Below are 27,507 nucleotides of genomic sequence, written 5' to 3'. Positions count from 1 at the left end.
GATACTTCGTGATGAACATGATGAACAATTAGGCAATGCGAGAATCAATCGATGGCATGCAGCAAGTCTACGATGCAACCGCTCGAAAGTCCTATGCGCTGGATACCCATTCAGTGGTGACAACTTCATCGACTGTCTCGTTGCTTATGAAGCCAACGGCGTCAGTGGGTCTGACCTACGCTGAAGTGTTGTCGGGACAAGCGAGTCCGGTAAGCGGCGGTAATGAACCTGTAACGAAATCCCGACCACGAGAACGAGACCCCTCAACGACGACAACAACGACCCAGCAGCAGAAACAAACGAACCAAAACCAGACCCAGAACCAGAACCAGAACCAGACAACAATCACAACTATTACAACCACAACCACGACTTCAAAACGTACGCACGGTGACGAACTCCAGGCCGAAGAGAATACCGATTTCAATGGCGCAAGTGGAACTATTTCCACGGTTATATTCGAACGTCAGAGATCGGCTACACCACCAACTCTGAGCACCACGGCATCCACTACCAATGACAGCAACACTCAGTTTATCGAGAGCGAACAACAGCACCATCAAAAGGCAAAGCCGGCGGGTAAGAAACTTCAGCCTCCACGGCCAGAACGTCGGGGTCGATCGCCAAGGCGGCGACCACAGGCGCCATCACCCCAGCAGCCCGAAATTTCGATTCAATTGGATCAACAGCCACAATCCCACCAGGAGCAACTCTTTTTGCCCATTGATGATCGCTCAAGATCTCGCAGCCCCATGTGGGTGCCCGGTTCAACTTCCTATGCGGAAGTTCTCCGGGGATTGGAATTGGAGCGCCTGAAGGCCGAGCAGGTGGCCTCTCAGGCCGTACAGGGTCGTACCGATCTTACTATTCAGGATGTGGTAGATGCGAGCGCTGCTGCTTCGAGCAGTATCTTCGTTCCCGAATCTGAGCTCCTAGAGCCACCCATCAAGGAGCATCGTCCACAGCTGGATCAATACATTAGTGATGCAAGCACAGATCTTACCTATTCTCATCCTCAGCAGGAACAGCAGCCAATGGAGCAGCAGTCACAGCAATTGCAGCAGCCGAAACCCATCAGCAATTATGAAGTGCCCATGACTGCCGAAGAGATTGCAGCAACATATTTGCAACCCGATCCTCAGCTGTATCAGACAATGTATGAAAACGTAGCCGATAGCGGCCAGTGGAGTTACGTCACGGGTTCTGCAACGGAACCGCAACAACAGCAGCAGCCGCTGCAGCAGACCCAACAGAACTACTACGAGCAGATAATGCAGATGCAGTATCCCATTCAGTATCAGCAAGTGGCAGTGCCACCAGCCACGGCGCAATATCAGCTCTTAACAGGTTACTATCAGCCGGTGGCTCAGGCGGATACCTATCCCACTGTATATCCCGCAGAACCGAATCAAATCTACTACGCTCAGCAAGCCACTGATTATTCTCAGGAATACCCACTGCAGCAACAGCAGCAGCCGTTGCAAGATTTCCAGCAAGATTCAGTAGAGCCGCAGACCTACATACTCGAACCCTACCAGGTGGAGAACACTCTGACGACGACTTCAACCGGTAGCAGCGTGCTGGATCGCGTTGTTACCACATTGGCCTCAATGGTGCAACAGAGCTCAGAGCCACTCACCACCAGCACCCAGCAAATACAACCAGTTGTTGTGCAGAGTGAGCCACAGTCTCAGCAGTACTATATCGAAGAGCATGTTCACATACCACATGCTGTAGAGCCCCAGGAGTTTGAGCTGAATGAGCCTCGACCGGATATTACCTTTGGCCAGTTTGACGTTGATGCAATTGAAACCATACCAGTGGACTTGCCACAAGTGCATCCTCCTGAGCCTCAGGTTCAACATCAACCCAGTGTGTCCACAACCAGCTATGTACAGGAAACCACCATTGTTTCCAAACAGCCAACGCAGCCAACTGTGATAACGCAACAGACTCCGGAAGTCGTTGCAGTACCAGTACCAGCAGATGTCCCCCAAGTCCCAGAAGTATCCACGAATGTCATTGTCCATCCCCGGCCTCAGAAGCGGAACAATAAACAAGTTCGGCCCCAGGATATAAGTACTGGCAGCACTTACGCCGAAGTCCTCTTCGGTCTCCAGCACCAAGAACATCCAGTTTTCCAGCCATCCAGTCAGCAACAAACTCAAGTGCGCCTTACATCCTCGCCGCCAATGCACCGCAAGCCAGATCCGGCGACTAATAGTAGTGTTACAACTACCACCACAACAACAACCAAGACGATAACGAATCAGCACGGTAAACGTGTCGACAAATCACCAACATGGGAACGCAAAGAGGATAATTTTGAGTCCCGGACATCGCGTACAAAAAGAACGAGACATGAAACTCAACCGGAGCCATTGCCGATTAAGCAGAGTACGCGAAAGGATGCAAAGACGGGCAAGAAGCCACGATCTCCCGATAGCAATGGTGTCTCTGCAGACATTAAATTGGTTGCTGAGGTTGTACCCTCTTGTCCAGTTGTGGAAGAGAAATCAAAGTTACCTGAACCAAAGCCAAGGAAATCGAAGAAGTCACAGAAAGTAGCCGATAGCGAGCCTGTACCCGTTACGAAGCCTAAAGCTGAAATTCAAACCTCACCTGTCTTGGAGAAAAACCCAACGGAAATTGTGACTACTGTTATTGAAACTATTGTTGAACCCGAAGTTCAGCCAACTCCACCCGTTCCCTCGAAGAAGGAAAAGAAGGCAAAGCCTGTAAAGGAAATTGATACTCCAAAAACAGAAGTAAAGAGTGTGGAAATCGCACCCGTACCTCCAACCAGAAAGGAAAAGAAACAAAGCAAAACAGTTGTGGAACAAGAGCTGGTTAGCATTAAGGCTAATGAGCCAATCATCGAACCAAAAGAAGAAGTTCGAAATGATAAGACTAGTTCTGAGGCATCAAAGAAGGAAAAGAAACGTGGCAAGGTTGTTGTTGAACAGGTTGACGTAAGCGCTACTGTTTCTGCCGAGCCTGTTGTCGAGAAGGAAATTGTTCAACCTGCTGTGATCGAGGAAGTTGAAATCGTGCAACCCTTAGCTCCTGCTCCAACATCAAAGAAGGATAAGAAGAAGGCCAAGGCAGTTGTGAATGAAACGGTTGTCAATACCATTGAAAAGGAGACAGTAAAACCAGCTGTGATTGAAACCATTCAAATTGTTGAACAGAAAGTCGAACCTGCCACAGAAGAAACTTCCGAACCTGAAGTTCCTGTTTCAATTCCTGTGAAAAAGGACAGAAAACGTTCTAAGAAGGGAAAGTCTCAGGATGAAAAAGAAATACCATTTGAGCAGGTGGAATCTACTCCTGTTGTGACAAGTAATATTACAGAAACTGTTACTACTACTGAAGTAATTGACCCTATTTCTTCTGAAACTATTCCTGAAGCTATCAAAATTCCCTCTGACGCAGAACTAACGACAACTGAAACTGTATCTATCGATACTAGCGAACCTGTGGTTACCACATCGACAAACACAATATCAACGGAAACTGGAACTACAACAATCACAACGCGAACAATAACGAAGCATATTACCAAACGCATTGTAAAGCGAATCGTTGATGGCAGGGAGGAGATTGTCGAGGAAGATGTTATTGATGATTTGCCCGAAGAGAATATTTCTGTTGAGCAATACAACCTGCCACCGGTTGAATCTGCTGCTAGTGATGTACCAATTGATATTGCCGGATTCTCGACAACGCAGGACACGATTGTGCAGCAAGGATCGATAACTAAGACTGTGATTACCAAAACCAAACGTATCCTGAAGCGCATTACCGAAGATGGAGAGGAAATTGTCGAGGAAGTTTTCGAAGATGAACCTGAAGTGGAGCGGGATGTTACTCTATTACCAACTACAGTCGTGACATCGACAGAAACCACGATCGTAAAAGATCAACCGTCTTTGAATATTATTGAGGATGTTGCGCAAAATGTAGTCGATGAGGTTCTGAAAGAAGCTGAGGAAATAACACAAACAAATAAACAGCCGACAGAAGCCGAGGAAAAGCCGGCTGTTGAGATATTGTCGCCAGTCGTAGATGTACAGGAGCAGAATAAGCCGCAAAAACCTTCCAGAAAGGATAAGAAAAAGCAGAAGAAATCGGAAAGTAATCACAATGTTCCCATTGTGCAGAAGGTGGCAGAAATTGTTGAGCCACAACCACAACTAGAAATTACAGAGCCCCTGAGTGTAACAAGTGCAATAACTACGGATAATAAACCAACTCTGTCATCTGAGCAAACTCTTGTAAGCGATGATGGCGGCCTTGTCAAAACTACAGTTATCCGAACAACCAAAATCATCAAAAAAATCAACAGCAGTCAGCAGGAGAATCAAGAGATGTCCTCTTCGACACATTCAGATGGACCATCGTCTCTGGGATCCTACGAGTTGGCGGAGGAAGCCCTTGAGCCCTCTAAAGTTGAAAAATCTGAGACAAATAGCCGGGAAATAACCGATGAGGGTGTAGTAAAAACAACTAAAACAACTACAACTAAAACCATAAAATCTCCCAAGATTGATGAAATCCAATTTGAACCTTCATTAGATGATACAACTGAAAGTAAACCTGTTCCACAAGCAGTTGTGGAGGAGCCCGAAGAAGGAGGAGTGATTAAGACAACCATTGTCCGAACCACAAAGATTATCAAAAAGATTTCCCAAGAAAGTGAAAACATTAGCGAGACCAGCAGCGATGCCGATCTTTCCTCTTTGCCGATAGTTGAGACAATCATTCAGGATGCTCCAATTGTGGCGGAGTCTGTTACAACTGAATCGAATAGTGAGGGCATAACTAAGACTACAACTTCTCGAACTACAAAGGTGGTGAGCAAAACGACAATAAGCGAAGAGGCGGAACCGGAAGTTCCTGGTATTGAAGATAGGTTCCTGACTACAACAAAAATTAGTTCCGTTCCTCAGACTTCCGAAATAAAGTCTACAGTTTTGGACTTTATAGCAGCTGAAAGCGCTCCAAAACTCGATAACGTAAATGCTCAGCCTGTGGATATTCCTCTTGAAGAAGAGTTTATTGCTGAATCTCCCGCTACGGAAACTGCGGTGCCTGAGATAGAATCTTCTGAGACTGGTGATGTCGTCAAGACCACATTTGTTCGAACAACAAAAATTGTAAAGAAGATCTCTCAAAATGTGGAACAACAAACTGTTGGTGAGCTCATTGATACTCCTGAAAAATCGGAACCGTTGGTGCCCGTGGAGGAGCCGAGTGGTGGTGTAACCAAGACGACAACCGTGCGTACGACCAAAATCGTGAAGAAACTGAATGAAGATGGCGAGACAACTACCGAAGAGACGAGCACTGCTAGCGAACCAGTGACAGTGCGAGAAGGTTCGCCAACGATTTCAGAAGTGCCTAGCGAATCTTCAACCACATCTAGTCAAGTCGATGGCGCTATTATTAAGACTACGACGATAAGAACAATGCGCATCACCAAGAGGGTTACAAATGATGGACGAATACTTCTGACGGAAAGCGAAACACCCGGAGATGTGATAGTAACTTCGAGCATAGAGATGCCCGAGTTGAGACCGGCTAGTCCGGCTGTGTCATCGCGAACGCCCTCTCCGTCTGTTACACCTAGTAGCGAGCCTAGGCTAGAAAATCTGGGTGCAAACATACAATTAGGACTGAGGGATAGCCCGTCAGGGGTAAAAGTACTTGGTATCGAGACAAACACCATTCAGTTGCCTAAGCAGTACGACATTACCAAGACTAATGGAGACATTAATGAGACGGATAGTATTACCACTACTACGACGACTACCAGGAATACGATACTCACAACGACACAGAGACGGAGCTTCGAAACGGAAGATGGCACAAATGTTCTTTTCGTGGGAGAAGGCATTGACGGTGACTATCCACCTGGTACAGTACAAAAAATTTCCCTAATCACTCATGAAGAAAAACTGAAGACACCTATCGTGAAAATGCATTTAGATTTTCCGGAGGTTAGTCTTCGGGTGACCGAGACTGTGACCGAAAATGTGGAATCCCTGCAGAGAACGGCCGAGAGTAGTGAGAATTCTGTGATTGTTGTAGAATCCCTCCCAGAACCTTTAGAATCCAAGTCAGACCCCACACCCCTGCCTGTCGTAGACGAACATGTCAAGATTATAGAAGCCCCAATAGAAGCCTCTGTAGAAAGTAGTCAACCCCTTTCCCCTGCTGAATTGAGCCCAGAAGAGCAGCAGTTGTTTGAGGATATTCAGAAGAAACTATCGAAGAAAGATAAGAAGAAGCGCCCTGCAATTCCCGAAGAGTTTATTAAACATGAATCGGTTCCTGTTGTAGAAGAGCAAAGCTTAGGTAATAATGCTATTAATGACCCATCTGTAGTTGTTGATAAAGAGGTTCTAATCGAAATTCCTAAACCCTTAGTTGAGCCAGAATTAATAGCTGAAAACATTTCTCAGAAGGAGACCATAGAGCACATCAGGGAAGATATTTCTTCAGTATCCGATGTTCCTAAGGAAGAAGTTCTGAATGAAATTCATCCGAATGTAATTTTAGAATCTGAGAAATTACTTCCAAATCTTTCTAAAGATGTGTCTCTAATCTCAACTGTCAAGATAATTGAGCACGCTAAGGCTGATATTCTTTATCAAGAGACGATAACGCCCGTTTCCGAAGTTACCCCTGTTCCTAATAAAGAAGAAGTGCAAGTAGAAATTCCATGTGAAACTCAGTCAAGTCCTGCTCCTACTAATCCTGCTAATCAATTTGATCCTGCCAAACCAAGCGCATTAATAGCTGACGCATTCGTGGCTAACTCGGTAAGCACTTTAAATACTATCATACAACTTGAGAAAGTCTCTCCCCTTGATAAAATATTTGAAATTCCTAAATTTGATATATTCAAACTTAACACTGCTGAGGGAAATTATCACATAATGAATTCTAAGGTTCAGGAAACAACAACACTTGAAAATAATACTTTGTCCCCAAAGACGGTAAGCTTTGGCAACGACACGGAACCTGCAACAAAAACTTCTATTACCGAAGAAGTTTCCCAACAAAGCCAATCATCTGTTCCTGCTTTTTACAATTTTGAGGCTCCTAAATTTGACATTATTTCCCTAAACAAGGCAGAATCTTTACACCAAATTGTCGAAACTTCAGCGCTACCAACAGAAACGTCTGCATTAGATTCATCTCTTGAGATTTCTAAATCTGAGCCAATAGTAGAAGCTCAAACTTTAGCCGAAACAAGCTTCATCACAACTGTCACTACCACAACAGTCTCGACCGAATCAACTACAGAAACTTCGACAGCTGCGGAACAACAGAAGCTGCAGGAACCTCAAAAGAAAATTGAGGAACCCAAGAAACCTGCATATGCCGGTCTGCCCGTTGACGATTCTTCCAGCTCTTGGATGGATGTCTTGGATGAACCAATGAACTTCTCTGACGATGAGGAGACTGTACAAGAAACACCTCTGGCTCCATTTAAGGATGTTACACAGCCTCCTGAGGAAACCGAGCCCGTCGCAATTAAAACGGTCGTCGAGGAGGAACCAATTCCTGAGCCCCAGAAGGAGATCTCTGTTGTTGATGAAATTATCCAGTCTGAGCCAATTGTTGAAACTACTGTGGATGAAACCAAGACCATTACTACAGTCACGACCACAACAGTAACTACCGAATCAACTACAGAAACTTCAACTCCTGCGGAAGAGAAGAAACCTGAGGAACCCAAGAAACCTGCATATGCCGGTCTGCCCGTTGACGATTCTTCCAGCTCTTGGATGGATGTCTTGGATGAGCCGATGAACTTCTCTGACGATGAGGAAACTGTACAGGAAACACCTCTGGCTCCATTTAAGGATGTTACACAGGTTCCTGAGCAAACCGAGGTCGCCACAATTACAACTGTCGTCCAGGAGGAACCAATTCCTGCACCCCAGAAGGAGGAGATCTCTATTGTTGAAGAAATTATCCAGTCTGAGCCAATTGTTGAAACTACTGTGGATGAAACCAAGACCATAACTACAGTCACGACCACAACAGTAACTACTGAATCAACTACAGAAACTTCAACTCCTGCGGAAGAGAAGAAACCTGAGGAACCAAAGAAACCAGCATATGCCGGCCTGCCCGTTGACGATTCCTCCAGCTCTTGGATGGATGTCTTGGATGAGCCGATGAACTTCTCTGACGATGAGGAGACTGTACAGGAAACACCTCTGGCTCCAATTAAGGATGTAACACATCATCGTGAGGAAACCATAATTACCCCTGTCGCCGAGGAAGAACCAATTCCTGAGCCCCAGAAGGAGGAGATCTCTGTTGTTGAAGAAATTATCCAGTCCGAGCCAATTGTTGAAACTACTGTGGATGAAACCAAGACCATTACTACAGTCACGACCACAACAGTAACTACCGAATCAACTACAGAAACTTCAACTCCTGCGGAAGAGAAGAAACCTGAGGAACCGAAAAAACCAGCATATGCCGGCCTGCCCGTTGACGATTCCTCCAGCTCTTGGATGGATGTCTTGGATGAGCCGATGAACTTCTCTGACGATGAGGAGACTGTACAGGAAACACCTCTGGCTCCATTTAAGGATGTTACACAGCCTCCTGAGGAAACCGAGCCCGTCGCAATTAAAACGGTCGTCCAGGAGGAACCAATTCCTGCACCCCAGAAGGAAGAGGTCACTGTCGTTGAAGAAGTTATCCAGTTTAAGCCAATTGTTGAAACTTCTGTGGATGAAACCAAGACCATTACTACAGTCACGACCACAACAGTAACTACTGAATCAACTACAGAAACTTCAACTCCTGCGGAAGAGAAGAAACCTGAGGAACCAACAAAACCTGCATATGCCGGCCTGCCCGTTGACGATTCCTCCAGCTCTTGGATGGATGTCTTGGATGAGCCGATGAACTTCTCTGACGATGAGGAGACTGTACAGGAAACACCTCTGGCTCCATTTAAGGATGTTACACAGCCTCCTGAGGAAACCGAGCCAGTCGCAATTAAAACGGTCGTCCAGGAGGAACCAATTCCTGCACCCCAGAAGGAAGAGGTCACTGTCGTTGAAGAAGTTATCCAGTTTAAGCCAATTGTTGAAACTTCTGTGGATGAGACCAAGACCATTACTACAGTCACGACCACAACAGTAACTACCGAATCAACTACAGAAACTTCTACTCCTGCGGAAGAGAAGAAACCTGAGGAACCGAAAAAGCCAGCATATGCCGGCCTGCCCGTTGACGATTCCTCCAGCACTTGGATGGATGTCTTGGATGAGCCGATGAACTTCTCTGACGATGAGGAAACTGTACAGGAAACACCTCTGGCTCCCTTTAAGGAGGAAACCGAGCCCGTCGCTATTAAAACTGTCGTCGAGGAAGAACCAATTCCTGCACCCCAGAAGGAAGAGGTCACTGTCGTTAAAGAAGTTATTCAGTCTGAGCCAATTGTTGAAACTACTGCGGATGAAACCAAAACCATTACTACAGTCACGACCACAACAGTAACAACGGAAAAGGTTTGTACAGATGCGGTTCCGCAACTTATAAATGTGGAAGATCAGGTGACCCATTTAGAGAAGCCACTAGAAGAACCTATCGACACCTGGTCCAGTGTTTTAGAGGACTCAGTTCCTAGTACCGGAAACATTGGCTTTACTTCCACATTGTCAGCGGACGCTCCCGAGTTTACTCCATCTTATTTAAGGCACACATACTCAGACCAGACTCATACTTTCCTTGCAAATGAACGTGTATACAACGAGTTTATTCCAAGGAATAGGTCAGACCAAACCATAGTGACCCAACAAAAGCAAAAGAAAACTAAGACTCCAAAACGTCAAAATAAGAAGGTCGAAGTTCCGGTAGAAGTTCCTCCAGTCAAACCTATCCAAGAACCATTTGTTGCAGAACCTATTGAATTAGTGGAGGAGGTTGAAAATGTTTGGCTTAAAAACCGTGAAGGAAAATCGTATGCCGATGTCTTGCTCAACTCAGGCGTTGTGAGCGATGTTGTTTCAACTTCAACAGTACAACAACAGAAAGATATCGCACCCGAATCAGATATTGTTTCCGCCAAAACTCAACAGCGTAAGAAGAAGACACAGCCTGAAAAACACAAGCCAGTTGAAAAGCCAACTAAACCTTCTGAAAGCGATAAATCTAAATCAAACAGCGACAGCGAAAAGTCAAAGCCTACGACTGAAAGCGAATTATCCAAACCAACAACAGAAAGCTCAAAGGAACCGTCTTCCGATGAAAGGGAGGTTTCAAGCACCTCCGAGTTGACCTGGTCAGCTCTTGTACGTAGGCCAGGTGAGTGGTCTGACACAACTGTAATAAAGAAGGAAGTTGCCCATACAAATGTTATCACTGAAGACAAGCCCAAACACAAGGATAAGGAAGAACCCAAAAAGACCACAAAGGCTAAAAAATCAAAGAAGTCAAAGAAACCCGTTGTTGAAGTAGTAACGACCACATCTGAAGACGAACAACCTGAACCTTTACCAGCGGAGATCAAAGAAACACCCGAACCGGAAAAGAAGGAAAAGAAAGAACAAAGCAGTGAATTCTCTTGGGCATCGCTTGTTAAACGGCCTGGCGAATGGATTGATAACACAGTTTCACATATCAAGACTGCTGTATCTACAACAACCGAAGTAAAAGGACCCATTAAGACAGATCATGTAAAACCGGAGAAGCCCAAGAAGCTGAAATCGAAGAAAAAACCGGACAATAAACCCATACAAAGTACGGAGTCCGAACCCGAAATCAGCAGTGAACCCGTAGAGGAAAATGTTGTCGTTAAACAGGTCGAAGTCAAAAATCCAGAGCCTGTTAATAATACTGAAAATGCATTCTCTTGGGCCTCTCTTGTTAAGAAGCCTGGTGAGTGGGTGGATGATATTGCTGCCCGTAAAAAGCCAATTGAATCCCCTACTGAGGATCGCAAGGAAGAAACTCCACAGCGAAGAGATCGTAAATCTCCAAAAACCTTAAACAAACCTAAGGTAGAAATCACTAAATCTCAAGTTAAAACGGAGAAGAGCGAACCTGGAGGCATCCAAACATCTGAAGAGAGCGATATGGCTGAAGTAATGCAAAGTCGAGATGAAAACTCAATCACCTGGGCTAAAGTGGCTAGTCAAATTGATCATATGACCGATTTGCCGGCCAAGTCTAAGAAGGATATTAAGCAGAAACATTCTGAGCCTCTGAAGCCACAAGTAAAACGCGATCGTTTCGAAAAACCAGAAAAAGTAAAACTACGAAGCATATCCCCAGATGTACTTCAGGATCAGAAGGAGCGCGTTCAATCTTGGGCCAATGTTGTTGGTCACAAAACTACTGACTTCATTGATGCAGAGAGGGTCAAGCAAGCCCCGAAACCAGCAGTGGAGAAGGTGAAGCCAAAAGCCAGTGCTCCTCCACAGTTGGTGGAACCTTTGCAGGCTATTGATAACCCTCAAAGGTCTTGGGCCGACATGATTGATGATGTTCAGGATGACTTTATTGTTGAACAAAAATCTTGGAAGGAACTTATAGAAGACGAAGTGGAAATACCACTTTTGCCCGAAAATGGCGAGGAAGCCAACATCAAAAAGATAATTGAAACCATCCATGAAACTAAAGTCACGAAAGAAGTGAAAAACCAATTTAATAACAAAGAAACTGTACCTTTGGCTCCATTTGAGAATATAACACAGGCTCCTGAGAAAACCGAGGCTGTCACAATTAAAACTTTCGTCGAGGAGGAACCAATTCCTGAGCCCCAGAAGGAGATCTCTGGTGTTGAAGAAATTATCCAGTCTGAGCCAATTGTTGGAACTTCTGTGGATGAAACTAAGACCATTACTACAGTCACGACCACAACAGTAACTACCGAATCAACTACAGAAACTTCAACTCCTGCGGAAGAGAAGAAACCTGAGGAACCGAAAAAACCAGCATATGCCGGCCTGCCCGTTGACGATTCCTCCAGCTCTTGGATGGATGTCTTGGATGAACCAATGAACTTCTCTGACGATGAGGAGACTGTACAGGAAACACCTCTGGCTCCATTTAAGGATGTTACACAGGCTCCTGAGCAAACCGAGGTTGTCACAATTAAAACTTTCTTCGAGGAGGAACCAATTCCTGTGCCCCAGAAGGAGATCTCTGGTGTTGAAGAAATTATCCAGTCTGAGCCAATTGTTGAAACTTCTGTGGATGAAACTAAGACCATTACTACAGTCACGACCACAACAGTAACTACCGAATCAACTACAGAAACTTCAACTCCTGCGGAAGAGAAGAAACCTGAGGAACCGAAAAAACCAGCATATGCCGGCCTGCCCGTTGACGATTCCTCCAGCTCTTGGATGGATGTCTTGGATGAACCAATGAACTTCTCTGACGATGAGGAGACTGTACAGGAAACACCTCTGGCTCCATTTAAGGATGTTACACAGGCTCTTGAGGAAACCGAGCCCGTCATAATTAAAACTGTCGTCCAGGAGGAACCAATTCCTGCACCCCAGAAGGAAGAGGTCACTGTTGTTGAAGAAGTTATCCAGTCTGAGCCAATTGTTGAAACTTCTGTGGATGAAACCAAGACCATTACTACAGTCACGACCACAACAGTAACTACTGAATCAACTACAGAAACTTCAACTCCTGCGGAAGAGAAGAAACCTGAGGAACCAAAGAAACCTGCATATGCCGGCCTGCCCGTTGACGATTCCTCCAGCTCTTGGATGGATGTCTTGGATGAGCCAATGAACTTCTCTGACGATGAGGAAACTGTACAGGAAACACCTCTGGCTCCATTTAAGGATGTTACACAGGCTCCTGAGCAAACCGAGGCTGTCACAATTAAAACTTTCGTCGAGGAGGAACCAATTCCTGAGCCCCAGAAGGAGATCTCTGTTGTTGAAGAAGTTATCCAGTCTGAGCCAATTGTTGAAACTACTGTGGATGAAACCAGGACCATTACTACAGTGACTACCACAACAGTAACTACCGAATCAACTAAAGAAACTTCAACTCCTGCGGAAGAGAAGAAACCTGAGGAACCAAAGAAACCTGCATATGCCGGTCTGCCCGTTGACGATTCTTCCAGCTCTTGGATGGATGTCTTGGATGAACCAATGAACTTCTCTGACGATGAGGAGACTGTACAGGAAACACCTCTGGCTCCATTTAAGGATGTTACACAGGCTCCTGAGCAAACCGAGGCTGTCACAATTAAAACTTTCGTCGAGGAGGAACCAATTCCTGAGCCCCAGAAGGAGATCTCTGTTGTTGAAGAAGTTATCCAGTCTGAGCCAATTGTTGAAACTGCTGTAGATGAAACCAAGACCATAACTACAGTGACTACCACAACAGTAACTACCGAATCAACTAAAGAAACTTCAACTCCTGCGGAAGAGAAGAAACCTGAGGAACCAAAGAAACCTGCATATGCCGGTCTGCCCGTTGACGATTCTTCCAGCTCTTGGATGGATGTCTTGGATGAACCAATGAACTTCTCTGACGATGAGGAGACTGTACAGGAAACACCTCTGGCTCCATTTAAGGATGTTACACAGGCTCCTGAGCAAACCGAGGCTGTCACAATTAAAACTTTCGTCGAGGAGGAACCAATTCCTGAGCCCCAGAAGGAGATCTCTGTTGTTGAAGAAGTTATCCAGTCTGAGCCAATTGTTGAAACTGCTGTAGATGAAACCAAGACCATAACTACAGTCACGACCACAACAGTAACTACTGAATCAACTACAGAAACTTCAACTCCTGCGGAAGAGAAGACACCTGAGGAACCAAAGAAACCTGCATATGCCGGCCTGCCCGTTGACGATTCCTCCAGCTCTTGGATGGATGTCTTGGATGAGCCGATGAACTTCTCTGACGATGAGGAGACTGTACAGGAAACACCTCTGGCTCCATTTAAGGATGTTACACAGGCTCCTGAGCAAACCGAGGCTGTCACAATTAAAACTTTCGTCGAGGAGGAACCAATTCCTGAGCCCCAGAAGGAGATCTCTGTTGTTGAAGAAGTTATCCAGTCTGAGCCAATTGTTGAAACTGCTGTAGATGAAACCAAGACCATAACTACAGTGACTACCACAACAGTAACTACCGAATCAACTAAAGAAACTTCAACTCCTGCGGAAGAGAAGAAACCTGAGGAACCAAAGAAACCTGCATATGCCGGTCTGCCCGTTGACGATTCTTCCAGCTCTTGGATGGATGTCTTGGATGAGCCGATGAACTTCTCTGACGATGAGGAGACTGTACAGGAAACACCTCTGGCTCCATTTAAGGATGTTACACAGGCTCCTGAGCAAACCGAGGCTGTCACAATTAAAACTTTCGTCGAGGAGGAACCAATTCCTGAGCCCCAGAAGGAGATCTCTGTTGTTGAAGAAATTATCCAGTCTGAGCCAATTGTTGAAACTACTGTGGATGAAACCAAAACAATTACTGCAGTCACGACCACAACAGTGACTACTAAATCAACCACAGAAACTTTAACTCTTGCGGAAGAGAAGAAACCTGAGAAACAAAAGAAAGTTGAGGTACCTGATAAGAAACCCGAAGAACCAAAAAAACTGGCCGGTCCAATCATTCCAAATGCATGGGAACGACATTCTTCGTATGCAGATGTTTTGAGGCATACAGTTGACTTTATAGACTTGGAGAAGAAAAATGTGGAAATCCCAACTGAACGAAAACCCACAAAGAAGGTGAAAACTGTAGAACCAAATATAACAAAAACTAAGAAAATTGAAACTGCAAAAAAAATTGATGTACCAATGGAAGTTTCTACAGATCAAACAAAAACTATTTTTGAAGAAAAACTGAACGATGAAAAGATTTCATGGTCAGCACTTGTAGACGAAGATTTAATGGAAAACTTTGATCCGAGTCCGCCAAGTGATAGTAACGCTCTGTGGTCTTCTGTTGTTCGACAAGGTGTCAAGGAACCATTCACAAAGATAAGTCAGAAAGTTCCAATGTCCTCAGACCGAGTTGATGATTGTAAATCCCACGAAACCAGCATATCTGTTGCAAATGACAAACCTAGGGCGAAGAAGTCTAAGAAGGAAAAGAAGTCCGTTCAGATGGAATCTGTCATTGAAGCGGCGACTTTTGTAGAACCTGTAGCTAAACCAACTACTGAAGAAGACTCAGTAATAATGCAAGAACCTAAATTGATACCAGCTGTAAACCCCTTGTCATGGTCTTCCATAGTCACGCAAACCGTGGATGTCATTCAAAATGATAGCTACACACGAATCTCGAAAAAACCAGAGGATTCATTGAATTCTTCAGGTATACAAGACTTTATAAGCCAAGAGCAAGCGTTCTCAACTGTGGTAAATAACAACACTAATAGGCAAAAGACAAAGAAAAACAAAAAATCTAAGGCTCATCATGTTAATGAGCCTGTTGTTGCAGTGACCAAAGTTGAGGAGAAGCCCATAAACGCTGAGGAGGTTAAACCTACACCATTAGCTGTAGATGCCCCAGTAACACCTTTCTCTTGGGCCTCAATTGTTTCGCAAACGACCGAAGTCACTACAAATGTCATCAGCCAAGAACCTGAACAGCCGAAACCTGTAGAGCCTGTTGAAGAAAAGCCGAAGAAGCAAAAGACAAAGAAGGACAAGAAACCAAAGGTTGATCCTGTGCCTGAGCCTGTTGTGGAAACAGTTACTGAAGTGACCGCAGTTGAAATTGTTAAGGAGCCCGCTGTTGTTGAGGAAGACAAGCCTACGCCAGCACCGGAACCAACACCAGCTCCAGAACCTGCCCCATTGCAGCCATTTTCCTGGTCTTCTATTGTTTCTCAAACTACAGAAGTCACTACAGATGTCATCAGCCATGAACCTGAACAGCCGAAACCTGTAGAGCCTGTAGATGAAAAGCCGAAGAAGCAAAAGACAAAGAAGGACAAGAAACCTAAGGTCGATCCTGTACCTGAGCCTGTTGTGGAAACCATTGCTGAAGTGACCGCAGTTGAAATTGTTGAGGAGCCCGCTGTTGTTGAGGAAGACAAGCCTACGCCAGCACCGGAACCAACACCAGCTCCAGAACCTGCCCCATTGCAGCCATTTTCCTGGTCTTCTATTGTTTCTCAAACTACAGAAGTCACTGCAGATGTCATCAGCCAAGAACCTGAACAGCCGAAACCTGTAGAGCCTGTGGATGAAAAGCCGAAGAAGCAAAAGACAAAGAAGGACAAGAAACCTAAGGTCGATCCTGTTCCTGAGCCTGTTGTGGAAACCATTGCTGAAGTGACCGCAGTTGAAATTGTTGAGGAGCCCGCTGTTGTTGAGGAAGAAAAGCCTACGCCAGCACCGGAACCAGCACCAGCTCCCGAACATGCCCCATTGCAGCCATTTTCATGGTCTTCCATTGTTTCGCAAACGACAGAAGTCACTACAGATGTCATCAGCCATGAACCTGAACAGCCGAAACCTGTAGAGCCTGTGGAAGAAAAGCCGAAGAAGCAAAAGACAAAGCAGGACAAGAAACCAAAGGTTGATCCTGTGCCTGAGCCTGTTGTGGAAACAGTTACTGAAGTGACCGCAGTTGAAATTGTTGAGCCCGCTGTTGTTGAGGAAGACAAGCCTACTCCAGCACCGGAACCAACACCAGCTCCCGAACATGCCTCATTGCATCAATTTTCCTGGTCTTCTATTGTTTCGCAAACGACAGAAGTCACTACAGATGTCATCAGCCAAGAACCTGAACAGCCGAAACCTGTAGAGCCTGTGGATGAAAAGCCGAAGAAGCAAAAGACAAAGAAGGACAAGAAACCTAAGGTCGATCCTGTACCTGAGCCTATTGTGGAAACCATTACTGAAGTGACCGCAGTTGAAATTGTTGAGGAGCCCGCTGTTGTTGAGGAAGACAAGCCTACGCCAGCACCGGAACCAACACCACCTCCCGAACCTGCTCCATTGCAGCCATTTTCCTGGTCTTCTATTGTTTCTCAAACTACAGAAGTCACTACAGATGTCATCAGCCAAGAACCTGAACAGCCGAAACCTGTAGAGCCTGTGGATGAAAAGCCGAAGAAGCAAAAGACAAAGAAGGACAAGAAACCTAAGGTCGATCCTGTTCCTGAGCCTGTTGTGGAAACCATTGCTGAAGTGACCGCAGTTGAAATTGTTGAGGAGCCCGCTGTTGTTGAGGAAGAAAAGCCTACGCCAGCACCGGAACCAGCACCAGCTCCCGAACATGCCCCATTGCAGCCATTTTCCTGGTCTTCTATTGTTTCGCAAACGACAGAAGTCACTACAGATGTCATCAGCCATGAACCTGAACAGCCGACACCTGTAGAGCCTGTGGAAGAGAAGCCGAAGAAGCAAAAGACAAAGAAGGACAAGAAACCAAAGGTTGATCCTGTGCCTGAGCCTGTTGTGGAAACAGTTACTGAAGTGACCGCAGTTGAAATTGTTGAGGAGCCCGCTGTTGTTGAGGAAGACAAGCCTACGCCAGCACCGGAACCAACACCAGCTCCAGAACCTGCCCCATTGCAGCCATTTTCCTGGTCTTCTATTGTTTCTCAAACTACAGAAGTCACTACAGATGTCATCAGCCATGAACCTGAACAGCCGAAACCTGTAGAGCCTGTGGATGAAAAGCCGAAGAAGCAAAAGACAAAGAAGGACAAGAAACCAAAGGTTGATCCTGTGCCTGAGCCTGTTGTGGAAACAGTTACTGAAGTGACCGCAGTTGAAATTGTTGAGCGCGCTGTTGTTGAGGAAGACAAGCCTACTCCAGCACTGGAACCAACACCAGCTCCCGAACATGCCCCATTGCAGCCATTTTCATGGTCTTCCATTGTTTCGCAAACGACAGAAGTCACTACAGATGTTATCAGCCATGAACCTGAACAGCCGAAACCTGTAGAGCCTGTGGAAGAAAAGCCGAAGAAGCAAAAGACAAAGAAGGACAAGAAACCAAAGGTTGATCCTGTGCCTGAGCCTGTTGTGGAAACAGTTACTGAAGTGACCGCAGTTGAAATTGTTGAGCCCGCTGTTGTTGAAGAAGACAAGCCTACTCCAGCACCGGAACCAACACCAGCTCCCGAACATGCCCCATTGCAGCCATTTTCCTGGTCTTCTATTGTTTCGCAAACGACAGAAGTCAGTACAGATGTCATCAGCCAAGAACCTGAACAGCCGAAACCTGTAGAGCCTGTGGATGAAAAGCCGAAGAAGCAAAAGACAAAGAAGGACAAGAAGCCAAAGGTCGATCCTGTTCCTGAGCCTGTTGTGGAAACAGTTACTGAAGTGACCGCAGTTGAAATTGTTGAGGAGCCCGCTGTTGTTGAGGAAGACAAGCCTACGCCAGCACTGGAACCAACACCAGCTCCCGAACATGCCCCATTGCATCCATTTTCATGGTCTTCCATTGTTTCGCAAACGACAGAAGTCACTACAGATGTCATCAGCCAAGAACCTGAACAGCCGAAACCTGTAGAGCCTGTGGATGAAAAGCCGAAGAAGCAAAAGACAAAGAAGGACAAGAAGCCAAAGGTTGATCCTGTGCCTGTTGTGGAAACAGTTACTGAATTGACCGCAGTTGAAATTGTTGAGCCCGCTGTTGTTGAGAAAGACAAGCCTACGCCAGCACCGGAACCAACACCAGCTCCAGAACCTGCCCCATTGCAGCCATTTTCCTGGTCTTCTATTGTTTCTCAAACTACAGAAGTCACTACAGATGTCATCAGCCAAGAACCTGAACAGCCGAAACCTGTAGAGCCTGTGGATGAAAAGCCGAAGAAGCAAAAGACAAAGAAGGACAAGAAACCAAAGGTTGATCCTGTGCCTGAGCCTGTTGTGGAAACAGTTACTGAAGTGACCGCAGTTGAAATTGTTGAGGAGCCCGCTGTTGTTGAGGAAAATAAGCCTACGCCAGCACCGGAACCAACACCAGCTCCCGAACCTGCTCCATTGCAGCCATTTTCCTGGGCTTCTATTGTTTCGCAAACGACAGAAGTCACTACAGATGTCATCAGCCATGAACCTGAACAGCCGAAACCTGTAGAGCCTGTGGAAGAAAAGCCGAAGAACCAAAAGACAAAGCAGGACAAGAAACCAAAGGTTGATCCTGTGCCTGAGCCTGTTGTGGAAACAGTTACTGAAGTGACCGCAGTTGAAATTGTTGAGCGCGCTGTTGTTGAGGAAGACAAGCCTACTCCAGCACCGGAACCAACACCAGCTCCCGAACATGCCCCATTGCAGCCATTTTCCTGGTCTTCTATTGTTTCTCAAACTACAGAAGTCACTACAGATGTCATCAGCCATGAACCTGAACAGCCGAAACCTGTAGAGCCTGTGGAAGAAAAGCCGAAGAAGCAAAAGACAAAGCAGGACAAGAAACCAAAGGTTGATCCTGTGCCTGAGCCTGTTGTGGAAACAGTTACTGAAGTGACCGCAGTTGAAATTGTTGAGGAGCCCGCTGTTGTTGAGGAAAACAAGCCTACGCCAGCACCGGAACCAACACCAGCTCCCGAACCTGCTCCATTGCAGCCATTTTCCTGGTCTTCTATTGTTTCGCAAACGACAGAAGTCAGTACAGATGTCATCAGCCATGAACCTGAACAGCCGAAACCTGTAGAGCCTGTGGATGAAAAGCCGAAGAAGCAAAAGACAAAGAAGGACAAGAAACCAAAGGTTGATCCTGTGCCTGAGCCTGTTGTGGAAACCATTGCTGAAGTGACCGCAGTTGAAGTTGTTAAGGAACCCGCTGTTGTTGAGGAAGACAAACCTTCGGCCGAGCCAGAACCAACAACAGTTGTTGATGCCTCTCCTATGTCTTGGTCATCAATTGTCGCTTTGACAACTGTTACTGAAACTCAAAAGTCAAGTGAATCACAAAAGGCACACAAATCTCAAGGCATTCACGACTTTATTACGCGAGAGCAGAACTTCTCAACGATTGTAAACGATAAGGTGAAGAAACCTAAAGCTAAGAAGGAAAAGAAGACTGTGGATCCAATTCAACAGCCAAGCTTTGATTCTGTCTATGTTACTGAAGAACTCATCCCACAAGAACAACCAAAGCCAGTTTCTGATCCTTTCCCAGTACAAACCTTATCGTGGTCATCAATTGTCTCGCATAATATCGATTTGACACCAACGTTTACCGAATCCCGTTCCAGTGACTCTGTTGATGTAATTCCTAGACTTCAGGATACACCTCAAGATCAAGAACAGAATATTTACGTTGAAGAGAAGCATCAGAAACAGAAGACTAAAAAGCAAAAGAACTTGCCTAGAAAGGAGACTGAGCAACAAGTTATAGATACCTATGTGTACGAGAATAAACCAGAGAATGAGCGGATTTCAGGGTCATCAACACCTGAGTTTAATATCCAATTGCCAGAACCATCTGCCAAACCATCAGTTTGGTCATCATCAGAGACCTACGCTGAAGTAGTTAAAAAGTCTGGCTACACCGACAACACGAACATAAAATATAAAACTGTTGAAGTGGGTGAAACAAAGGTGATTGAGCGACAGCCAATTGCTCCCGAAGTGCAGCAACAAAATGTTCTTCTGGAATTCCCCGATCCTGTTACGCAAGTAGGCTTACAAACTGAATCGGATGATTATTCCGAGAAACCATCCCAGTTGTCTTGGAGAGAGCTTATAGATGAGGATGATATGGATCCTGCGGATTCGTGGTATCAAGAATCAATTACCCAGGAACAAATTGTAAGGGAACCGGAACCTGAAAGACGTTCGCGTGGCATCGATAAACCAATAATACAGATTACCGAAGTATTATCGGAGACAAAACCGCAGCCTGAAAGTGATCAAGGATTTTTGGAAATCACTTCGAAGAAAAGAAATCGGTCCCGATCTCGCTCGCAACAATCGCACATTTCGAGTAATGATGAGAAACCAAAAAAGAAGAAATCGAAACAGCCAAAGGAGAAGTCACAAGCAATACCAGCAGCCGTAGCACCGGTTGAATCCCGCCCAGCAGTTGAACTCTCAAGGGAAAATGAGCCATTGGTTGAAAAATCGATTGCTCCTGCGGTACGAGAGCCTTCTCCCGCCCCTGCTCCAGCTCCTGCTCCTGCTCTTATCACTTCTGGAATGTCGTGGGCTGCTATAGCAGCACACAATGTACCCCAACCGGCTCAGCAAATTCGACTTCTTGAAGTTGAGACCAAGGAAATTGTACCAGCGGACGTAAAGAAACCTTCAATGTCACATACAGTAAGCATTCCTCTTACCCTGGAAAAGCCCGAACCAAAAACTAAAAAGTCAAAGCAGAAGTCAAAGCGCAAATCACCAACTGAAGTTTTGGATTTCATTAATGCTGAAAAATCTAGCCATCAAGTGATAGTTTCCCAGCCTTCTCATGTAGAGCAAACTGTTGAACTCTTGGCGGCAGAAATCGAAAACCAAACTCCTCTGGCGCCTTTTGTTGAGCCTCGGGAAGAAACTCAACAAATTGAAAATGTATTTGAAAACGTTGACAAGACCACCAAAATAGTAACAACTGAATTCATCACCGAAACTTCTACGTCGGAAAAACCTAAAAAACTTAAGGAAACCAAAAATAAAACTAAGAAACCCAAAACCGTCGACGATGATAAAATTGTAGAAAAAACACTCGTAGATGCAAATAAGGATTTACCAAATGTCGTTGAGCAAGAACCAGTTTCAAAGCCACAGGAGGACTCCATTCAAGAAACTCCCAAGTCTGAACCAATCGTTGAAACTACTGTGGATGAAACCAAGACCATTACTACAGTCACGACCACAACAGTAACTACCGAATCAACTACAGAAACTTCAACTCCTGCGGAAGAGAAGAAACATGAGGAACCAAAGAAACCTGCATATGCCGGCCTGCCTGTTGATGATTCCTCCAGCTCTTGGATGGATGTCTTGGATGAGCCGATGAACTTCTCTGACGATGAGGAAACTGTACAAGAAACTCCTCTGGCTCCATTTAAGGATGTAACACAGGCTCCTGAGGAAACCGAAGTTGTCACAATTACAACTGTCGTCGAGGAAAATCCAATTCCTGAGGAAGAGGTCACTGTTGTTGAAGAAGTTATCCAGTCTGAGCCAATTGTTGAAACTTCTGTGGATGAAACCAAGACCATTACTACAGTCACGACCACAACAGTAACTACCGAATCAACTACAGAAACTTCAACTCCTGCGGAAGAGAAGAAACCTGAGGAACCAAAGAAACCTGCATATGCCGGTCTGCCCGTTGACGATTCCTCCAGCTCTTGGATGGATGTCTTGGATGAGCCGATGAACTTCTCTGATGATGAGGAAACTGTACAAGAAACTCCTCTGGCTCCATTTAAGGATGTAACACAGGCTCCTGAGGAAACCGAAGTTGTCACAATTACAACTGTCGTCGAGGAAAAACCAATTCCTGAGGAAGAGGTCACTGTTGTTGAAGAAGTTATCCAGTCTGAGCCAATTCTTGAAACTTCTGTGGATGAAACCAAGACCATTACTACAGTCACGACCACAACAGTAACTACTGAATCAACTACCGAAACTTCAACTCCTGCGGAAGAGAAGAAACATGAGGAACCAAAGAAACCTGCATATGCCGGCCTGCCCGTTGATGATTCCTCCAGCTCTTGGATGGATGTCTTGGATGAGCCGATGAACTTCTCTGATGATGAAGAAGTCGTGGAAGGAACCTCTTCGGCTCCATTCGAGGTTGTAGCAGTGGATTCTGAAAAGGCAACACCCTTTTCACCGTTTGAAGAAGTTTCTGACATCGCATTACCTCCAAGTGATGCTGATCCGTTCATTTGTGAAACATCTTACTGGTCTGCCACACTTAAGCCTGGACAAGTATCTACAACTACAACCACAATTGAAACATCAACTGATGTGCAGGAAACCAATCCAATGACAGTTACCATTCCTAGTGATGAAATTGTTGAGGAAATTGCTGTAAAATCACCAACAGACCAACCTACTACCTGGTCGGCAATAGTCCAAACTGAAACGAAAATATTCCCAGCAACCGAACAAAAAGAGGAGGATAAGACTTCGCCTGATTGGTCCACCGTTGTAGTAAGCAAAACTACCGACTTCCAGGAGCCAAAGCCTCTTCAAGATGCCGTGGACACGCAGGATGTGGACAAGACTACAACCACTTACGTGACCACAACTGTAACATCACATAAGGATACTACCATTGCTGAGGATGAGCCCAAAGCAACATCCTATGTATCTACAGTGGTAACTAGCCACACAAATGACCTCGCATTGAACACAGAACCAGTTACAGAATCCATTATTGAGACCAAAATCATTGAATTAGAACAACCTGAAAATCTCGCCGACAATCTCTTCCGCGAAGGCTTTAATCTGCGTCCTCAATACGACTTGTTGTATGGACAATATCAACAATTGCAGGTGGTAAGCATTCCGGAGGAAACGGCTCCAATTGAAATTAAGCAGGAAGTTGACACCCTAGATGATTATGTGATAATTGAACCCGAAGCTATACCCCAACTTAATTCCGAAATTCATGCTCTCAATCTATATCTCGATCAGGGTAGTCTTCTACCCAAAACGCGTATAGATGTTGATGGCATTAGCCAGTTCCTTAAGCTCAAAGAGCCTGTTGATGAGGTCATTGTAAAAACAGAACCTGTAATTCAGGAAATTAAGGTTGTAGAAACTTCTGATGTAGAGCCCATTGTAGAACCTTCAATTGAACCCCTTACTGTTGAAACACCTATCCCTGAACAATCACAACTCCCAATCGAGCCCAGTAATCTGCTCTTGCATCTTAGCCAGGACGATTTCGTTAACCTAATCAATCACTACAGGCACACGGCAAACGAAGCTTTTGCTTTGCTGCCAGGGACAACCACTGACAGGACGAATGCTCAGGAAACTCAAGACGATAAGCAAAAGACTGACAGCATTACAGAAACTGTAGTGACAACCACGACGACCACGATTACTGATCGCGTTGTAGAAAAGACTGAACCAGAAGCATCGTCATTACCAATCATTCCTACCGCCGAACCGCTGGCAGCACCAACACCTAGCAACCTCGATCAGCTGCGACTGAATCTGTATCTGGATGACTGGCAACCAACCGGTGTCGATGCAGATTTGGCCGACAATTCAATCGACAGACTGAAACGTGATGATACTGCCAGTGGGGAATCGGAACTTGACAAAGACAAGAAACCGCAGCAACCCGATGTGACTGGAAAACCCGACAAGGACGACCATGACAGTGACGATGACAACGACGACGATGACGATGACGATGAGGGGGACAAGCCGACTGTGCCTGAAATTCGTAAGCCCAACGACGACGATGATAAACCGAACGATAGAGATCCTGGTAGCGGTAGTAGTGGTAATGTGACACCCACTCCCGAGCACGATGCACAGCAGCATGGTCAGAACCGTAGCTGCTCATCGGAATATAGGTCCGCGGATCTTCCGGGTGGTGTGGGACACTGGCGGGATCAGAGTACTTATCTGGCTTTAGAAGCCGAACAGCCTCAGGTGAAATTAGGAGAAGAACAATCTGTACTAACCGAAACTAAAACCACAAGCCCCGCCCCTGAAACTAGCCCCAATACCAGTCCCCTAAACGTTGCAAACGCACTAATCCATTTGGCAAGCGCCACAACTCACACGCTGACCGCCAAGGCGAACGCAGCAGCAGCGGCGACACAAGCAGCAGCGCTGGTTGCAACTAGCGCCCTTTTGCCAGTTGCCACAGCCGTAGTCGATAAGCTAACGACGACGCCAGCGGAGGAGCAACCAGTAGCGGCACAAGCTGCAACTCCGGAGATCATGCAACCAGCGGGGGCAGCAGCAGCACCAGTTGCTGATGTCGCCAAGTCTGATGTGGCACCAGAGGTTGCAGCAGCAACGCACACCGATACGACAACAACAACATCAACAACGAGCAGCAGGCAGGAGGAGGAGGATGTGGTCGCCACCCCCACTGACAATGGGGAGGCAGTGTTGAGGCGAACCACAACAACAACCACTACCGTAACGACAACGACCACAATTGAAACGCCTTCGACAACTAGCACCACAACGACAACAACCACAAGCAGCAACGATCTGCAACAGCAACGCCAGAAGGTGAACATCACATTGAACCTTCGTTTATTCATAATTTTAATTTTTGCAGCTTTTCTGTGTGGTTTCGGTATTTGTTCATGGCTTTTATACGGCAATCGCTCGTCATGCTGCAATTGCTACTGTGCCCAGGTTCCGGCCAATAACACATGTTGCTGCTGTGGTATAAATCCGCAGTAAAATTTTTGGCCTGGACCTGGTACCTACACAGTGGCAATAAATTGAGTCGATTGCCGAAATACTAACGTAATTTAATTTTCAAAAAACCATGTTTGATTTTTTTATGTTTTTACTTAAGTTTTCCTATTCCTATTTTTTATTATTTTTTGTACTGTATGTGTTGTTCTGCTAAATGCATCCAAAAAAAAAAAGCCTTTTGTTTTGAGTTTTGTAATCCCAAATATATAGAAGCACGTAACTTAGTCGTAGACCATTATGTAGATTTGATTTACGTTAAGTTCCTTCTACTAATTGATATTAACCTTTGTAAAAGCCCAGTAATCATCAGAGACAAACTACTTACTAATGGTAGTGAGATATAAATAATAATAATAAAATCTATATTAACCAACTTGCACGTTTTTAATACTGAGCTGATTTTTATACCCAGTTGTAGTTTTTTTCGCAGATTTTCCACACAAACACACAGATCACTGACCCACACACGATCACGCACCGAGCACACGCACTTTTCCTGCCCCGCACACACACACAGTGCCCCACAATTAAAAAAAGTTCCCAAATGCAGAATATACAATATACCAATGTGTCCCTTATGTGTATATAGCACGTACTTACTATATCTATATACGAGTTCATTGTCTTGCCTACCGCCCAGCCTCCTATCGCGAATATTTGCGTGCAGAGCATGTTCCCTGCCACGGCTATAAATACAGCCCGGATCCGATGCGATCCATGCGATGCTGCAGGCTTTGCTCGAAAATAGTCTCCCGTTTTAATTTACAATTTTAGTCTGCAATGTGCAATGAAGGCGTTGAGTGTTGGGTGCGAAAAAGAAGCATTTCAAGAATCTAAATGTTTTGTTAGTGTCACAGTGTGTGTGTATAGATATCGGACCTAGATCTAAAAAAATACAGTATTGATCATTAAAAGAGTACTCTTATATAGATTTATTTTAATATACATAATAGAGCCAAAGTAAGTTACAAGCATTGCATTTTATATTCCAACTTTATCCTCAAAACAGGCAGAAAAGGCAAAGCATTTATTTTTTCTTGGTACTTTTGTCTATGCGCCTATCTCATACATATACTATGCAGCCATTTACAACTAAGACTATTAATTTATGCCAACTGCATGTTACGTTACTTTACCTTTAAAGAAACTAAGAGCTAGTTATTTTTAAAAGCATTCCCGAAACAGACTTCATGCCTTTGTATGGCTGTGCATCCATTTATAAATATATTTATAAATAATTTACTTAATCGCATGTAAATATGTTGTTAGCCGGCAACAAATATTTACATCAATTGCGTTAATCAAGCCTTCTTTATTTAAACGGAATTATGCAAATGTTTATTAATATTAACACACTTTCTTCACCATCCCCCAACAAACACATTTGCAAATCTATAGGAACTAATTGCGCAAGAACTCGACGAACTGCTACAATCGCTCTCAAGCGTCGAGGATGGCATCGCGAACATGAACCAGAGCAGCCTGGAGGGTATGCTGCAGGGACTAAAGGTAAACAAAATTAATTAATCTAAGGCCCACATAATAACAGCATATTCTGAATGCATGTACACTGGCAACCAAACTTTTAACCAACGTAGCTAGAATTATTTATAATGAACATACTTACACCTTTGTACATAAACGTTTTTTGTAAACGATTAATGGATGCTGGCGTGTGTCAGAGATTTTTAATAACTCAATCGCATCACTCCATACAGAATCGTACATTTTTTTTGTTTAAATAAATAGGTAATTTCTCTATTCAGAATACCGTTCAGTTTTGTTAGTGTTGTCCAGTAGTTGGCGACTCCTTTGCTGTCAAAACATTCAACTTTGTAGGCCCAAAATGCCCAGACAAATTTTATCATTGTACAACATAACATCGTTTCGAACACATGTCTAAATAAGTTTTTATTTTATACGACCGATGACCAGCTAATCCAAAGCAATCTCGAAGTACACGAAAGGGACGCCAGCCAGTTGAAGGCCCAGGCCAAGACACTGCCCACGGATCCAGCTACCGAACGTTTGCTCAACGACACTGTGGATCGCATTGACTTGCTCCTGCGACGCACTCAGCAGGGCATCACCATGATAGCGGTAAGTATTTTGAGAAGATATTTCTCATATTCCGATATTAATATTAATTCCTATCCTGCAG

At 45.0% G+C, this 27,507-nt stretch overlaps 1 protein-coding gene across 29 annotated transcripts in view; it reads left to right on the top strand.

The window, feature by feature from the left end:
- Window positions 1-27,507, top strand: part of Msp300 (Muscle-specific protein 300 kDa) — a 123,497-nt gene that overhangs the window by 72,847 nt on the left and 23,143 nt on the right. For 20 of the 29 annotated variants that reach the window (XM_086832528.1, XM_086832523.1, XM_086832522.1 and 17 more), the window contains 3 exons: window positions 33-25,151; window positions 26,745-26,855; window positions 27,282-27,446. In XM_086832528.1, coding sequence (XP_086688654.1) covers window positions 33-25,151; window positions 26,745-26,855; window positions 27,282-27,446 — 25,395 coding nt within the window. The remainder of the gene's footprint in view (window positions 1-32; window positions 25,152-26,744; window positions 26,856-27,281; window positions 27,447-27,507) is intronic. The other 9 variants (XM_086832534.1, XM_086832533.1, XM_086832531.1 and 6 more) reach the window with 6 other exon arrangements.

Source organism: Drosophila serrata, unplaced genomic scaffold (genome assembly GCF_035046125.1).
Source record: "Drosophila serrata isolate PLE 108 unplaced genomic scaffold, ASM3504612v1 contig_249, whole genome shotgun sequence".
NCBI lineage: Eukaryota > Metazoa > Arthropoda > Insecta > Diptera > Drosophilidae > Drosophila > Drosophila serrata.
This window is presented reverse-complemented; position numbering and strand designations above follow the sequence as displayed.